Below are 17,999 nucleotides of genomic sequence, written 5' to 3'. Positions count from 1 at the left end.
AGGATTTGCCAGGAGCTATCAGGCTGATAACAGAAGAATGGAGCAGGAAACGGCTACGGGACATGATGCTTTGAAGAGAGAGAACAAAACACCGCAGATATGTGCCCATCTCAAATTTCATGAATCAGGTTTACATCCACTTTAATTTGCAGGAATTTCCCTCACTTCCTGTTTTAGGTATGGGACAGGAAGTGAAGGTAAATGTCTAACATTGAAGTGAAATCTGCCATATGAGCAAAAAATAGACTGCCGTTGTTGTCTTCAGAATGCTAGTCATATGATATGTTTGCTATGCTGAGTTAAAGTGGAATGCCAGAAAAAAAGGTGAAATTATTTTCCCTATCATCTTTCAGAGTTGGGCAGGTTTAGAACCCCTGTCGTCCTTTCATCAGTTTGTGTATATTAAAGTAGAACTGTAGGCAAGCGTGTGTGTGTTTTTATATTTTTATTTTTTCCATTTTGGATAGCGTAAGGGAGGTTTATTCTTTGCCATCTGTGCCCCGTTGGGGAGATTTACCTTCACCTCCTCACCCATAGCCAAACAGAAATTGAGAGGATATTCCTGCATATTAAGGGAGTCCCTAGGTCACCACAACTAGTGTGTCCAATTGGAAGTTTCGCCCTCTATTACTTTTCTAAGGACAACCCAAGATTTTGTGTGGGGTGTTTGTTTTTTTTTTTTTCTTTCTTTCTTTCAAACAGGACCAATAGAGTGGGTGAATCTCCTGGGGGCACAGGCTGCAATAAAAACTTAACAATAAAAATCTCAAATGAACAATGAACAAATGAAATTGTTTTCTTCGTCCAGAAAAACAATTCTGGAGCCCCTCACATATGTGAGACTCCTGTGTTCTGAATCCCACTAGTCCACTGGCAGGGTAAAAGATCAGTCCAAGAGGCATGGTCAAACAGTCCAGGGTCAGTTCCAGATCAGGTAGAGATATAAACAGAATCAGTAGGCAGAAGCATGGTCGAATAACAAGCCAGGGTCAGTTACAGAACAAGCAGAGGCATAAGGGATGTGAAGGTAAATAACAGGAAGTGAGGGTTATGTTTACCATACTTCACTAAATTATTAGTGAAGTATGGTAACGGCGGAAACAGTCAACTATGCAGAGGCCTGGTTGGGAAAGACATTGGGGACAATGATAAGTGGTATCTCTTCTCACTCCTCGTTTGGAGCATACCCGGCATTTTTTCTGACGTTTTTGGCCTGTTGGTCTGGGAGGGATTTTATCGGGAAAGTGGCGTTCAGAGTCTGCTAATCACATCGGATCTAATGTTTTCTGGTGGGCCGTTTGGGTATATAAGGGCAGTGGTAATTTCCTCGTGGTAGCCAAGGAAGGGTTTGGGTCTTTCAGTGGAGTTGCGATAGATTACATAGGTATTGTATATGACCAAACAAATAAATTGAAACTTTTTTATACCACTGGTATGTTCTAGTGGAAAGGTAGGGTTCGAGCATCTGGTCATTGAAGTTGACTCCCCCCATGAACATGTTGTATTCGTGGATACATGTTGGCTTTTGGATTGGGCCATCACTCCTGGAGATCTCAACAAATGTATTGTTGTGGATCGAAGAAAGCATGTGGACGTCCCTTCTGTCTCTCTACTTCACAGCCAGAATTTCCTAATTCTGTAAGCTCGCCACCTCCCCTCTTCTTAACGAGGCTTTGAGGAAAGCCCTTCCGGTTCGTCCTTACGGTGCCGCATGCTGGAGTGTTCTTTCTGCGAAGATTTCGGAACAGGGGCAAACTAGAATAAAAATTGTCCACATACAAATGGTAGCCTCTCTCCAGGAGTGGGTTCAGGAGTGGGTTTATGAGTTCCCAAATGACTTTCCCGCTTGATCCAATGTATTCTGGGCAATTAGGAGGATGTAGCTGGGTGTCCTTCCCTTCGTATACCATGAAGGCATAGGTATACCCTGTAGCTCGATCGCACAATTTGTACATCTTCACCCCATAGCAGGCCCTATTGGTGGGAATAAATTGTTTTAAGCCCAGCCTGCCAGAAAATTTGATAAGGGACTCATCCAAACATATCTGTTGTCTGGGGTAAACAACTGGGGGAAGATTTCTGAAAAATAATTTATTAGCGGCCGAATTTTATAAAGCTTGTCAAAATTTGGGTGATTTCGGGGAGGGCACAGGGTATTGTCGTTATAGTGTAGGAAACCCATAATCATGAAATATCTGGTCCTGGGCATTACTGGGGAAAAGATGGGCATGTGGTAGATGGGGAGGGTAGACCAATATGAACGTAATTCATTTTTTCTGTTTTAGTCCCATACAGAATGTGAGGCCCAAAAAAATTTTAAACTCCTCCACTGTTAGGGCTCTCCACTCATAGGGACAGACATAAGAGGACATTGGGTTACTTGCTATAAATTGTTGTGCATACAGGTTGCACTGGGCCACAATCGATGCAAGCATGTCCTCAATAAAAATTAAATGGAAAAAGTCTATTGGGGAAAAATGTTCTGTGTCCACCTGGACTCCTGGCTGGGCAGTGAAAGGGGGAACGTTAGCTTCTCCTGGCAGCCACAAGGGGTTCTGAAGGGAATAGGGAAGGCTGGCATGGGACCTAACCCTTTGGGTCTGAGGTGACACCCCACTGGTACGTCTCCTTTGCCGAGTCACTGCGGTGCTGGTGGATGGCAGTGCCTCCTCACCAGTACGCCTTCGTCTGGCGGGCAGACTCTCATCCTCCTCCCCTGAGGCTGTCAGTGTACCACTGGTTAGGCCAGGCTCGTAGTCCAGGTCAGACACAGAATCTGAAAATGTGGAGGAATCCGAAGCGGAGAGCTCCCTGTTGCTCTCGTCGCCAGCAAGAATATTGTACGCCTCCTCAGCTGAATATAATCTTCTAGCCATTGTTGGTGATGACAGAAGGCACTGATGACAAGTGACACTGATGATAGCTGGCACTCTTACGTGACACTGATACGTGGTACTGGTGACACAGATAACAGATGGCACATGGCACTGACAGGTGGAACTGATGACAGATGGCACTGATATATATACTGTTGGCACTGTGTATGTGTTTTTTTTTTGCACTCACAAGCTCACAATTCACAATCCAGAAGCACCGGTTGCTCTCCTTCCTCATACGCAGTCTCTGTGTGAGGAGGGAGAGCCGGCAATAAGAGATGATCTCATATGTTTACATTTGAGATCATCTCCCATTGGAAGCTGCGATCGCGCTGTGATTGGCCATTTACAGGGATCTGTGACTGGCTGTGTCCAAGTGACACGGCCAGCACAGAATTTCCGGGCGCGCATCGCGAAAGTAAACAGGAGGACGGCCTCCCGACAATTAACGTCCGCGCTGCAGCCGTCTTTCGGGTATAGCGTAGGCACGAAGTGGTTAAAATACATCTTCATAAAATTTCCACAACAAGAGAACCTATACTTTGCCTTTACAGGGCATAAACTCTCCTTACTTGCATGTCTCCAGGTTTGACCGAATAACAGCGTGTAAGCTTTAGGCTGCAGCTGCTTACACAGGGCTGTGGACTTCCTCTGAGTTAGTTATGGAGTTAAAGTGTTTAGGAGAGGTCAGAAATGGCATTGTACACATTTTCTGTAAGGCAAGCAGTGGCGTGTGTGTGTGTGTGTTTTTTTTTTTTTGCACATTAGCAGCAGTGCATTTAGGTCTGTACCTTGATGCAGTTGCATTCATTCTGGTACACTGTACTAAATAAAATCATGCATGCACACATTTTGATCCATTGTGTTAGGCGTCATTGTGTCTGTTCTGAGTCTACCCGACGATTGGTGGGTGCTGGCGGACGGCCAGTGCCCGGCACCCGCAAATTGGCTTCTGCTGTAAATATTCACAGCAGAAGCGATGCGCACAGGCCCCTTGTAGGCAGAAGTGCAGAATCACGTGTACATATACATGATACTACACAGGAGGGCCACCCTGTACCAGTGAATCTGCTATGTGGCAGTCAGTAAGTCATTTGTTCTCCATATATGGTATGTGAAAATCCTACCCGCTCTCAGGTAATTGTGAATATTATAGATTTCTACATCTTCACCATGATGGAGGTGTTGCAGTGTTAAGTAGGTGTGTATTTAAATCCCTAATCCTTTTCAAGCTGATTATTGTCTGTAGAGTTGTGTAGGCTATAGTATGCTTTTTGTTTGGGGCATCTGAACTAATCAATTTGGTTTTCTGTTGCTCACAGACTTTTTATCTAATATATAAACATTTTAAGCAACTTTATTTATTTTATTTTTTTTACAATGCCATTTCATGGAGTCTGTTTTTATCCACTCCAACCTACTGACTATGCTATTTATCATAATGTTTGCCTAGATCCTCTGGTCTGCTTTTCTTCTGTTTTTTTGCATCAATGTACTCCTGCTTTTTAGCAGACAATGACTTCACCTGTTTTGTGGCCCTGTTACCTGTTTCTCACTTACCTGTCTCTTTACCTGTCCTTAACTTTCATATGCAGCTTGCTCGCTTCAGACAGCACAAAACAAAAGGGCAAAGCTCAAAGGCGCAGAAAAAGACGCAGAAGAGGAAGGGTGAGGTTGTTCACAAGAATGACATTCCGCCGGAGGAGGACACGCTAATCCCAGCTGAATGTACTGATAAAGATCCAGTGTTGGGTGCTGAACAGGTCTCTACAGAGGTAGTGTCTTCCTGCATTGTTGCTTTTATAATGATTTTAGGTAGTTGATAAGCACCACAATGTCATTTACCATTTAAAACCAGTTGGAATGTATTGTTTTGATAAACCACAGATTTTATTTTCAAAATCGTTTTGCAAAATGTGCTTTTTGATAATCGCTGCTAAGCTAAGTACTCAGGCATTATAATAATGTGTTTAACGTGCAGCATAGCAGTCTGCAAACTACTCGCTGCGCAATTTTAAAAAGGTAAACAAATGTAATGGCATCGGTGATTGAAAAGTGGTTAGTTTACAGCAGTGTTAATTTTAGTCTTAGGAATAAAATGGCATTTTAGTTTGAGACCCATTTTTAGTCTTCTGCAATTGTTTTAGTCGTATTTAGTTTACTAAATCTCCAGTACATTTCAGTAATTGCAATTTAGTTTTAGTCAGTCTTTTGACTAAAATGGCATTTTAGTTTTAGCCGTATTTTAGTCATCTCAATTTGTTTTAGTTTTATGCGTTTTTTAGTCGACTAAAATGTTTTTAGTTGTTTTAGTCGACTAAATTAACACTGGTTTACAGGCTGTCAAAGCCGGCCAGCAAGGACTGGCGGTGATTTAAACCATTTATGGGCAGGCTGAATGTACGCACGTCGAACCATCAATCGACTTTGGTCCAACCAGCATGTTGGAAATCTTGCATGTGACTATTTCCAGCAACTATAGCTGCCAGCAATAATCACTGTGTTCTCCAGGCAGGGACAGCTTCTTGCACCAATCTTCAAGCCGGGATAACTTGGAGCTGCACGATTCTGGCTAAAATGAGAATCACAATTTTTTTTTTTTTTAAGTATTGTGTTTGAAAGACTGCTGCACAAAGTGTGACAAAATATTGCAACAACCACCATTTTATTCTCTAGGGTACAGGTGTCAAACAAGGGGCCCTCCAGCTTTTGCAAAACAAGTCCCATGAGGTTACAAGCATGACACTCCCTTAGGCAGAGGCATGATGGGACTTGTAGTTGTGTAACAGCTGAAGGGCCACCAGTTTGACACTCCCTGCTTGAGGGTCTCTGCTAAAAAAAAAAAAAAAAAAAAAAAATCATGTGTTTGGGCAGGGTGGATTTGATTTAAAACACTAGTAAAAAGGCTTGATTTAAATTAATTTGATTTTGATCAAAAGTTTTAAATGGCAACTGTCATCTCTGTCCCGCAGCGGCTCCTCCTCTGACCCGCTGTTGACTCGCCAACAATCCCATTCACTTTAAGGGCTCATTTACACTAGCTTCGTCTTCAACACACAATAAGGGCTAGTTTACACTTGCTTCAAAGCAAGGCTTCGGACATGCCTTGTTAAAGCTCTCTGAACGCCAGTCTAAGCTCCTGCCACTAAATAAAATGGTTGGCTTACAGTCCTGTTTACACCTTGCTTTTGCTTTGGGTTCACTTCAAAATTTATATGTCGCTTTAGTTGTGCTTCAAAGCGTCTTTAAAGCCTCCATAGAAGTCTATGTCAAAGCTCGCTTGAAGCCTCATCAAAGCCTCACCAAAGCACCAAGCAAAAGCAAGGTGTAAACAGGAATGTAAGCTAACCATTTTATTTAGTGACAGGGGCTTTGACTGGCGTTCAGAAAGCTTTAACCACTTCCCATCCATCCACTGCACATAAACAGCCTGGTGGGTGCTTCCTCCTTCTGAGTGGACTTTCCTGAACATACCTCAGAAGGAGAGTGATCGTGCGGCCCCGTGATCTCGATGCCCAAATGTCCCCCGCCGGACACGCTGTATATCAGATTGGCAGGAGGGCTCTGATTTTTCCCTCCTGATCACATGATGGTCATGTCCAATCACAGCAGTCATGTAGTAAACAGAGAGCCGTTACCAGGCGATCGGCTCAGTCAGTGAGGATAAGGAGGGAGAGCGGATCTGCGAGTAGGGGATCGGTTTGTGTGTGTGTGAGCTGTTTATTACAGCTTTTTACACATTGATCACCCAGCTAGTGTCTCCAAACTGAAAAACGCCAACACCTGTCACACATCTGTCCACTGAACATCTGTCTGATCATCTGCGCACATCTAATTCCATTGTCTTGGTGCTCCAGGGCCTTCAAAAATGTGCTGGGTAGTCAGGAAACTAAATGTGTAATTTTATGCTCTTAGAATGCCTGATGGTGCTCCCTGCATGTTGGGCCTCTCTGTGACCAGGCTGTGAAAGTCTCACATGTGGTATCGCCATACTCGGGAGAAGTAACAAATGTATTTTGGAGTGTAATTGCAAGTTTATCTATGCCATGGGTAAGAAATAACTTGTTAATACGACAATTTTGTGGGAAAAAAAAATTCTTCATTTTCCAAACTATTGTGGGCAAGCAATTGTAACATCAAAAAACTCGCTATACCCCCTTACTAAATATCTTGGACTATCATCTTTACAAAAAGGGGTAATTTGGGGGGGGTATGTGTACTGTCCTGACATTTTAGCGTCTCAAGAAATGAGCTAGGTGGTCAGTACATCAGGATTGATCAATTTTCAACGATACGTAGAGTAGACTCTATAACTTAAAAAAACCTATTATCATACACTTATCAGTATTAATATTTATTTATTTTTTTTTTTTTACCAAATACGTGTAGCAGAATACAATCTGGCTTAAATTTATGATGAAATAAATATTTCATCATAAAGATATTGGATTTCTTTAAAAAAAAAAATGTAGAAAATATTGTTTTTGAAAATTTTCGGTTGTATCGCAAAAAATAAACCCAGTGGTGAATAAATACCACCAAAAGAAAGCTCTATTAGTGTGAACAAAATGATGATAAAAATGTAATTTGGGTACAGTGTAGCATGACTGAGTAATTGTCATTGAAAGTGCGAGAGCACTGAAAGCTGAAAATTGGTCTGGGAAGCAAGGAGGTGAAAGTGCTCAGAATTTAGGTGGTTAACAAAGCGTATCCGAAGCCTTGTTTTGAAGCAAGTGTAAACTAGCCCTAATGAATGCAGTGACACAACAAGGTGAGGGACGTGACAGCAGCCGGTGAGTGGATGCCCACTAACAGGTGCTGCCATGATGGATCTGAAATGACAGGTGCTCCCCTATATCATGCTTACATCAAGCTATTCCGTACAAGTCTCGCTAGTTTCAAGCCATTTATCCCATACTCTATTGTATTTGTTCGGGCATCCCCTATGTTTGTATAGCAATTTTTTGTTGGGCAGTGACTTATTGGTCTCAGCAATCCAATTTTGGATTGAGGGAGAGTGAGGCCGCATCCAGTAGTTGGCGATTACTTTTCTAGCGCAGAAAAGAGTTTCCTGTAAGAATGTGGCCTGGTATTTCTCGATTGTGATGTCTGGGAGCAGTCCCATAAGGCACAACTTGAGATTCACCTGGACTGGAGAGCCCATTTGGTCATGTAGAAATTTGATGATTTGTGCCCAGTAACTCTGGATATGTGGGCAGGACCAGAGCAGGTGGAAGAAAGAACATGGGTTGTCTGCACACCTTGGGCAGTCAGGGCTCTGGTCGGGGCGAAATTTTGTTAGTCTGGCCGGGGTAAGGTAAGACCTGTGGATAATATATAATTGGGTAAGACGGTCAGAAAGTCTAGGTGACACCTGTTTAACATTTTCCAGTATCTCATCCCAGTCCGAGTCGTCTATTGGGCCAATATCCCCCTCCCATCTGAGCTTAGCTGTGTCAATAACCCTCGCTACCGTACGTGTGCGTATAATGGTATATAGGGTGGAGATTAATTTCTCAGGGTCATCCCCCATGATTACATCAACCATAGGGAGCATTTGTATGCTGGGAAATCCTGTCGCAAATTGGGTTCTCAGCGTGTGCCGTAATTGGATATATCTAAATTTCATGTGTAAGGGTAGTTCAAACTCATCTTGTAGCGATTGAAAGCTTCTTACACCCAGAGGGGAGATCACCTGAAACAGGTACACTATACCCTTTGTCGCCCATGTAGTCGCTCCCGACAGTTGTTTTAGTTCCGGTAGTTGTGGATTGTGCCATAATGGTGTATGTGAGTGGAAAAAATCCGCCCCGACGAGTTTAAAAGCACCTTCCCAGATGCTCTTGTGTTGATACAATAGGGGGTTCTGAACAGCCCAGCCCCTCCTACTGCCTCTGCCTCTAAGAATCACCTGGAGAGGGGAGTGGGCAGCTGAGTTGGGTTTCTTACAAGTCAAGGATTGGTATCTAATGCTATCAGTTTTGTGGAGATGGTATAAGTGTGAAAGTTGTGCCGATATATAATATGCATGTAGGTCTGGGAGAGCCGTTCCTCCTGAAGAGGTCGGGTTTTTCAAAGTGTGCCACGCCAACTTATGCCGGCCGGTTCCCCATACAAATGAATTAAGAATGTGGTCTATTGCTTTAAAGGTTTTAAGGGGAAAAGAACTGGCGAGTTCCACATTATATACAAGAATTTTGGGAGAAGTACCATTTTGAATAGATTAATTCTGCCCATAACTCCCAATGGGAGTCTTGCCCATGCTTGTGTGCGCAGTTTTAAATATGCAAATAGTGGCTCGATATTGGGGAGAAATTCTGAGGGCTCTTTAGTAATCCGTATACCAAGGTATTTAAAAGATGCTACTCTTTGTAAGGGGAGGGATGCGGAGGGGTGTGTGGGTGCTGTTGGGTCCAGTGGCATAATTTGTGATTTGGTCCAATTTATACTCAAACCTGAATGTCTACTAAAGTCCTTTATAGTCTGTAGGGCAGCCTGGAGGGACGGGCCGGTATCTTGCAGGTATAGCAACATATCGTCTGCATATAAGCTCACCGTCTCCACCAGATTCCCCAGCCTAAGACCCTGAATATCTGGGTGTACCCTGAGTGATATGGCCAAAGGCTCAGCTGCCAGGGCGTATAGGAGTGGGGAGAGTGGACACCCCTGTCTGGTTCCCCGTTGCAGTGGAAAAGGTGTCGAGGTCCTCCCATTCACGAGTACACTGGCCTCCGGTGAGAAGTATAATAGTTGTACCCACTTGATAAAGTTAGGACCGAAACCGAACCCCCTAAGGCACTCCCACAGGTACTCCCACTCCACGGAGTCAAAAGCCTTGGCGGCGTCTAGCGCCACCACTGCTCTATCTCCGACGGTGTCATGTATTGCTTGTATGTTTAATATAAAGCCTACGCAGGTTCATAGCTGTGTTTTTTCCCAGGCATTAACCCCGTTTGATCGGGATGAATTATGGATAGGATAATACGATTAAGGCGGAGGGCTAATATTTTGGCTAGAATCTTGATGTCTGCCTGAAGGAGCGAGATTGGGCGGTAGGACTCTGGATAGTGGGGGTCTTTGCCTGGTTTGGGAATCACTACAATTACTGCTTGTCTAAGGGATTGTGGAAGAGACCCAATCTCAAAGATATGTTTGTATAGTTTTAACAATTCAGGAACTAAGATTTCGGAATAGGTGGCGTAGAAATCTAGGGGAATACCATCTCGTCCAGGGGCCTTAGCTGGGGCCAACGAAGCTATCGCGGCCGCTATCTCGTCAGACGAGATTGGGGCCTCCATTTCTTGCATCTGGGACACTGATAATTTAGGAAGGGGTATGTTCTGAAGGAAGGCCTGGGTCTCCTGCGCAGCAGCCCCCACCTTAGAAGAGTATAGATCAGCATAATATCTACGAAAAATGTTTGTTACCGTTTCTGGGTCCGATGTTATTGTGCCCTGAGGGTCCTTCAAAGAAACCACCACTGGGGAGCTCGTGTCTTGTCTTGCTAGATATGCCAGGAGCTTGCCCGCCCGTTCCCCCTGCTCGAATACCCGTTGTTTAGAAAAGAGAAGTTTCTGGTTAGCTTTTTCAAAAAGGAGTTGGTCTAGAACTCTCGTACTTAGTTTAAGCAGGGATGCTTTGGCAGGTGTTGGGTCTAAGCTAAATTCTCTGGTGACGGTGTCTAGTTGTTCGGAAGCCTGAGTCAGTTTGAGTTTGGATGCGGTTTTCAGTCTGTTTATACGATGGGAGATAATCGTACGGACGTGTAGTTTAAATGATTCCCATACCATATCCATTGGGGCGGTGTCGCGATTTGTGTTGAAATAGAATTGCCATTCCGAGCTAATATCCTCCTGGTCATCAAGTACTGAAAGCCAAAAGGAATGTAGACGCCAGTTGCGGGGCCCCGCGTGGGGAGCAATGCGCAAAGTGGCCCAGCAAGGGGCATGGTCTGAGAGGGATCTAGTGTGGTACCCAGATTCCGTAAGGGATGGTATAAGAGTGTCTGAGATTAATATTAGGCCTATTCGGGACATAGAGGAATGTGTCGCTGAAAAGCATGAGTAGGCCTGAGTATGTGGATGTCTGCAGCGCCACGCATCAGTTAGAGAAAAGTCACGCAGCAGACGCCCAAATCTGGTGGTATCTGGGGCTAGGCCTCCTTGTTGCATACGTAGTCTGTCCAGAGTGGGGTTCACTACCTCGTTAAAGTTGCCCAACCATATAGCAGGTGTTGTAGGGTACTGCGCCATGTATGTTAAGCCTTCATTGATAAGACTAGAATTATATGGTGGAGGAATATAGAAGGCCATAAGTAGGTATTGCGAGCCACAAATTATGCATTGCAGAAAAATGAACCTGCCCTGGGGGTCTGTCCGCACCGACACAAGTCCAAACGAAACTGTTTTGGCAATGAGTATGGATACCCCTCTGGAGTAGGGAGAGTGAGTGGTGTGATACGCCCAGCCTATCCATGGGCGTTTCATTGCCAGCTGGAGTTGGCCTGTGATGTGCGTTTCAACCAGTACTGTTATGTCTGCCCGATAAGACGTGAGGCATCCGAAAATTGCGGTGCGCTTAATCTTGTCTCGGATTCCTCTGACGTTCCAAGTCAGAAACTTGACGTCAGTCATCATCTAACAGACATGCAGTTATGTGAGGTCGGCGCGAGACCACCTTCCAGAGCAAGTCTATATACATTCAATACAATAAATCCTGAGTTATGGCATCGTATCAGTGTTAGGTGCATTCTATGTTCACGCTTCTTATGTTGCATTAAAATAAAATCCATGTTCTTTAAAAATAACTGAAACATTTCCCCTACCCCCCTCCCGGCCCTCAGCCACCCCAACTTAGCTGGGGCATCAAACCCAAAACTAGTGCTACTACCTTTGAGCATCATGCAAGCTTTATGCACCAAGGTAGTGCACAACAACCCTAACATCCGCAGTGGAGGCCTATTCGGCTACACTCTTGGTAGAGGGTTAAACCTTTTGATACGGGCAAACAAACACTGGGTTAAAACCGGGAATGAGAGACGTTCTCTCTTTCGGTTGTGGCATATAGAAATTGTAAACAGCCTGAAATATATCACATGGGTTAAGAGCTACTTATCCCCTGTATATCATGTTGTAACCTCTGATCTTCTCCTTGCTGCTTTCATGGGTGACGGGTTAGCGTAAGTTCCTATGTAGTAGGAGAGAGGGCCGCAGGGTGGTAGTTCATCCTTGTGTGTATGCATCCTCAAAATGGAAAAATGCAAGGCCCAGTAGAACTCTAATTTAGGTCCCGTGTTCTGTGTGGCGGTTTTGTCAGATTATGGCTTATATATAGCTGAAACATGGGTATAGTTCCAGACGCTGGAGTGTGCAACAGGTAGTTCCCTGAGCGCCAACTTACATTGGGGCGAAAAGTTATTCCAAGGGTGAGGTTGCAGCGCCTGGCGTTGCCAAGCCATCACATGTTGCAGAGGTTTAGGTGAGGGTAGATTGCATATGAATGTATTAGCTTGGGTACTATCACAGAGTCTCGTCTTTACATACCGTTGCTTGAAGATCAGTCTTGGGCAGGACGGTTCCGCTCAGCATCGCGATGGTCTAACCACTCAGATGCCTGCACTGGGTCCTCAAAGAAATAAGCACGATCGTCTCCAGCTACGCGGAGTCGGGTGGGGAAGAGCATAGCGTACTTCAAATGGTGAGCCCTAAGGCGCCTTTTTACCTCCATGAACCGGGCCGGCTGTTTCTGTACTTCGACGGAGAAATCCGGGAAAGCCGACACGTGTCCCGACTGGAATGGGATGTTACCTTTCAGCCTGGCGAGGCGTAGTACTGCATCGCGGTCTTTGAAGTTTAATAGTTTCGCTATAAACGTGCGCGGCGGGGCCCCTTCAGGTGGGCGGCGCACCGGCATACGGTGAGCCCGCTCAACTACGAATGTCCCAGAGAAGGCCTCTCTACCATATGCGGAGATTAGGAGCTTTTCTAGGAAGGTAGCTGGATCCGGTCCCTCTGAGCCCTCCGGGAGACCAATAAAGCGTAGGTTGGATCTGCGGGCGCAATTTTTCTAAGTCGTCCTGCTTCTGTGCAAGCTGCTGAATTTGGCGCTTTAAATCCTCCTGAGAATGTTGCATGGGATAGAGTGTGTCTTCCGCCCGGCTGATTCTGGTCTCTGTCTCAGTAACTCTTTCCCTGAGCTTGGTCATGTCCTGCCTAATTAAAGATATGTCCACTTTAACCTCTTCCAACTTCATTGTGAGGGTGGATTGGCAGAGGGATATCGCCTCGAGCACCTTGGCTGTATCAGCCGTTCCCTGGTCAGCTTGGGGAGCCGCGTGCTCTGGTGAGGAGGCGCCATCTTGCCGCTCATGGTCGCGTTCCGTTCTACGGTACCTGTCTAGAGACGAGGAGGCGGCTGTGTTCCTCTTTGGCGGAGACATGGTCCAGACTGTACCCTGCTTCAGACACGCGGAAGTACGGAAGGGGTGGCTAGTTCGGGGTCTCAGGATATCGGGTAAAGGATCTGCCACAAGCGGAGCTCTGGTCACTCACGTCCTATCTCATTCCCGTCCAGGCCACGCCCTATGACAGGTGCTCTTTAAATGTAAGAAATTATTCTTTCTGGTAGTTAGAATGTTTAATATTTGCAAACAAAATGAAGGTTTCCTATTTTAGAATAACAAGCTGTCAGGTTAGTAAAACAGCGATATCAGAACCGATTCGATCATACAGTTTGCAGTGTACATAGATTTGCAAGACGATGGGATAAAGGAATGTTGAACTTTGTTTTATCTCATGGTTACTGTGAAATTGTTAGAACATGCACTGCATTGATGCATTTAATTTAGCCTGCAGAGCTTGGATTCATTGAATATAAATATTGCAGAATATACAGCCTCATGCTACATAAGGAAGCTCTGTTTTCTTGCTGATTAAATTGTTAATGTATCTTAAATAGAAAACTATCTTTAGATATTTTTACTCCAAAAGCATTTTATTAAAATTAATTTGATAAAAATAAAAAAAATCAGATTTAAATCCAAAAAATCTGTGTGAGGGGTGTGGGTTTTTTTTTTTTTTTTTTATCGATTTTTATCCACCCTGTGTTTGGGGGTTCTAAGTAATTTTCTAGCAAAAAATACTGATTTTATCTTGTAAGCAACAAGTGTCAGAAAAAAGGTTTAGTCTTTAAGTGGTTAAACTGCCCTCATCTACAGACAGAAGTTCATTCTTTTGATCTAAAACAGGGGTCTCCAAACTTTTCAAATAAAGGGCCCGTTTTATGTCCTTCAGACTTTAGGGGGCCGAATTATGGCCATTGGGGGCAGAAAATGTCCTGGATCCAGCATCAGTGAGGGTAAACGTGGTTGATGGTCAGTAGGAGGAGGGGTAGTTCCCCATTATTGGTATCAGTGGAAGACATAGTGCCCCATTGTTTGTCAGTGGGAGGAATAGTGCCTGTTATCATTTGGAAAAATAGTGCCTCAAGGGCCGGATAAAGACCTCTGATCTAAAAGAACAAAATGTTACAATGTTTCTCTTTATCTTGCCTGAGCGATGTTGTGATAAACTTGCCTGTGTGTGTGTGTGTGGTTGGGGTTTTTTTTTTTTTTGACTGCTGTTGGCTTGATCAGAGAACACTCTGCACTGAATTGAGGAAATGCTGTGTTAATATCGTGAGGGGGGGGTTGAATCCTGACCTTTTATTCTTTAACGATCATTCGTGCAGCTCTTGGATAAAACGATAGCCCCGTGGGACTGTTGACGGGGGGCATTGTGGTTGCAAGACAGAAAATCGCACCATCTATGGCTCTATGCCCCGCCTAATGCCGACCATAGATGGAATGATATTCTTTCCTGCAACCTCCCAAGGAGCTATTGTGTTCTCCCATTGGGGACGGCGCAGTAGATACTGCTAGTGGCTATAATGGCGTCCAGAAATAATCAAATGTAACGGACAGGTTGGTTGTACCCAAGTTGATCGATTCAGCCGGCCCATTCATGATTTGAATCTCGGCCAGTACCTGCTGAACTGGCCAAGGTTCGAACCATCTATGACCGGCTTACAAGTGCACTCACCACTTCAATACTCAGCACTTTCACCCCCCTCCCTGACCAGGCCAATTTTCAGCTTTCAGCTTTGAATGCTAATTGTGCGGTCATTTAACACTACCCATACAAAATTTTAGGAAAATTACAGTCCACAAACTATGGTATGTGTGTCTGTGTGTCTAATCTCTCTATCCAGATGCACTGACGGACTATCTCCTTACCTGAAAATGTCAGGACAGTTCAAATGACCCCTTTTGGAAAGTAGACAGTCCAAGGTATTTAGTAAGAGACCTGATGAGGGTTTTTATTTTATTTTTGCATCCTGTCACCAGTGCAGTACAGCATCAAACTATAATTGGTGTGGCGGTGACAGTATATGTATAAAAAAAAAAAAAAAAAAAAGTGTGTTTGTTTTCTCAATCTACACCACCTCCCTGGGTCAGTTTATTGCCTCCCATGGCTTTCAATATCATCTCTACGCTGATGACACACAAATCTATCTCTCCACCACCCCCACCCCCCCAGCTCTCTCCATCTGTCTCTCAACCAACTTACTAGCAGACATATCGGCCAATATCGGAACAATAAAAGAGGATTGCTCAGAGATGGATGAACTCTTTGTGGCAAGACTGGGCTCAAATGATAGGAAATCTTATACTCTATATTATGACATAAAAAAAAAAAAAAACATTCGGTTTACATCCACTTTAAAGCCTGGCTAGTAGCCCAGGGCTTGAAATTTTGAGCCCTGCCCTAGGCATTTCCAAAGATTCCTCCATTCCACCGAATTAAATGCTTTGGCTGTGCCCAAAGTCACCACCACCCGTGAACCAGTGTTGTCAGTGTTGTCATGCAAAGCTTGCAGATTAATGTATAGTTTCCTTAAATTGAATGAAGTATTGCGGCCTGTCCTAAAGCCTGCCTGATCTGCATGAATCAAATCTAAAATAACCTGGTTGAGGTGGAGGGCAAGGACCTTGGCCAAGATCTTGATATATACCTGTAGCAAAGAAATGGGACGGTAAGATTCAGGGTACCCTGGGGGTAGTGTAAAAGTCTTAGAGGTGGTTATACAGAGCCAGTAGTTTAGGAGTAAGTACTTTTGCTATATTGCGAATAAAATTCTATGGGTAATCAATCAGAGCCAGAAGATTTGGACCTGGCGAAACTAGCTATCGCGGTCCCTATTTTGTCAGTTGTTAGGGGTGCCTCCAACATGGCAACTTGTTCATCCTTTAGTTGTGGAAAAATGATTCCTTCAAGGAAAAGATTCATCTGATCCACATCCGCAGACGTGTACAAACCCTCAAAAAAAATCTCTAAATTTAGAGTTTACACTAGCGGGGTTTGTAATCCGCTTTCCCCTAGTTCCATGCAATAAAATAACTACCGGTGGCCTATCCTCGCTATGCACTAGATATGCAAGTAACTTGCCTGCCTTTTCCTATGTTCAAACAGCTTCTTTCTGGAAAAAAATATTTTTCGCCTAGCTGCCTCATATTGTAGTTGGTTCACTACTCTTGTTTGTAACTTAAGTAAATCCGTCTGAGCAGGAGAATGGGATAGATATATAAGTGTATTCCGCAATGGATAGCTCCACTGCCGCCTTATCAAAAGCGGCAGCAGAATCAGCCTTCAGCTTGTTAATGCATGAAATCAGGGAGGTACTAACATATAATTTAAGAGTCTTATACTGCAGATATGGATGCAGATTTGTCATTCTCTGAAAAGTACAGTTTCCAGGTATTAAGGAGCTAATCATCCTCTGGCAGTAGTGAGAGCCAAAATGGGTTTTAGCGCCAAGAGCGTGGTGGTTTTAGTATCAGGGATGCTCTGTGTAATCCAATAGGGGCAATGATCAGACAGAAGTCCAGGGCAAAAGGTGGCATCCTGTAATTGTGGCATAAGTGTGTGGGATAGGAAGATGAAGTCAATACGGGGCATAGTATTATGGGTGGACAAAAAACAAGAGTAGGCTTGGGTGGTTGGGTATTTATGTCTCCAGGTGTCTATTAGATTAAAAGTTGAATATGATTCTAGAGAATCTAGTGGTATATGTAACTCCTGTGGTTGACAGCGGAGGTCGGTATCTATCTAGGATAGGATTTAACGTGGTATTGAAGTCTCCCAACCAAATGGCCTGAGTTGGGGGATGACGATCCATGAATGTGTGCCCCTCCTGTGATGATAGTGGCACAAAACGGGGGAGGGATGTAGAAAACTATTAGCAAGAAGGACTCACCATATAACTTGAAAGACAAAGTGTCCCTGGTGGTCAGAAGAAATGTCACACAGCTTAAAATGCACTGACTTGGCCACAAGAACCGAGCCACCTCGTGCATGGGATGTGTGGGTCGAATGGTAGGCCCACCCAATTTATGGACGTCGGAGAGCCAGCTGAAGCCGATCCTCTGTCTCAACCAGCTCCACAATGTCTGCATGTTTAAGGAAGGAAAGGACTGCCAATCTTAACCTCATCACGTAGGCCCCTCACATTCCAGTTGAGAAATTTTATGGATGCCATTCAGGGTAAAGTTTACAATAACTCTGTGCAGTAACACCCAAACCCATCTCCACATGTGTATATTGAGTAAATCCTCAGAGAAACCACATTGCATTGCCATTAGTAAACCTTGAATCCAAAGAGCATGTATTAAGGAATATAGGTGTCCGTGACATCAGCATCTGAATCATGTTGAGCGTATTGCTATTCAATAAAACAATAACATCCCCCCCGCCCTGCACCTTCTCCAACTTCAACTAGGAATAAGCAATTAGGACAGGAATAGAAAAAGAAAAGTAACAGGAACATCTGGAGTACTGGGGGTTACTGGTTCGAGTTCCATGGTAAGGAGCTATCGGAAAGTGATGACTTCCAACTTGCCTTGGGTACAGAAAAAGCAGAGGATAGGTTCCAGCAACCATCCCAGTTAGAGATGTGTTGAGGGGGGGGGCGAAATATTGCTGCACTTTGCATGTACTAGGTAGGACTGCATTGTCTCCAAAAGCCCAGTGACAAAAAGAGAAAAAAGGAGCATCATATAGTATTGACAGGACCCTACATGATAGACTC

At 44.3% G+C, this 17,999-nt stretch overlaps 1 protein-coding gene across 4 annotated transcripts in view; it reads left to right on the top strand.

The window, feature by feature from the left end:
* The window catches only part of PCNT (pericentrin), a 273,910-nt gene that overhangs the window by 37,890 nt on the left and 218,021 nt on the right, over window positions 1–17,999 (top strand). For all 4 annotated transcript variants that reach the window (XM_073633695.1, XM_073633698.1, XM_073633694.1 and 1 more), the window contains one exon: window positions 4,472–4,651. In XM_073633695.1, coding sequence (XP_073489796.1) covers window positions 4,472–4,651 — 180 coding nt within the window. The remainder of the gene's footprint in view (window positions 1–4,471; window positions 4,652–17,999) is intronic.

The sequence above is a fragment of the Aquarana catesbeiana genome, linkage group LG06 (assembly GCF_042186555.1).
Source record: "Aquarana catesbeiana isolate 2022-GZ linkage group LG06, ASM4218655v1, whole genome shotgun sequence".
In the NCBI taxonomy this organism is placed as follows: domain Eukaryota; kingdom Metazoa; phylum Chordata; class Amphibia; order Anura; family Ranidae; genus Aquarana; species Aquarana catesbeiana.
This window is presented reverse-complemented; position numbering and strand designations above follow the sequence as displayed.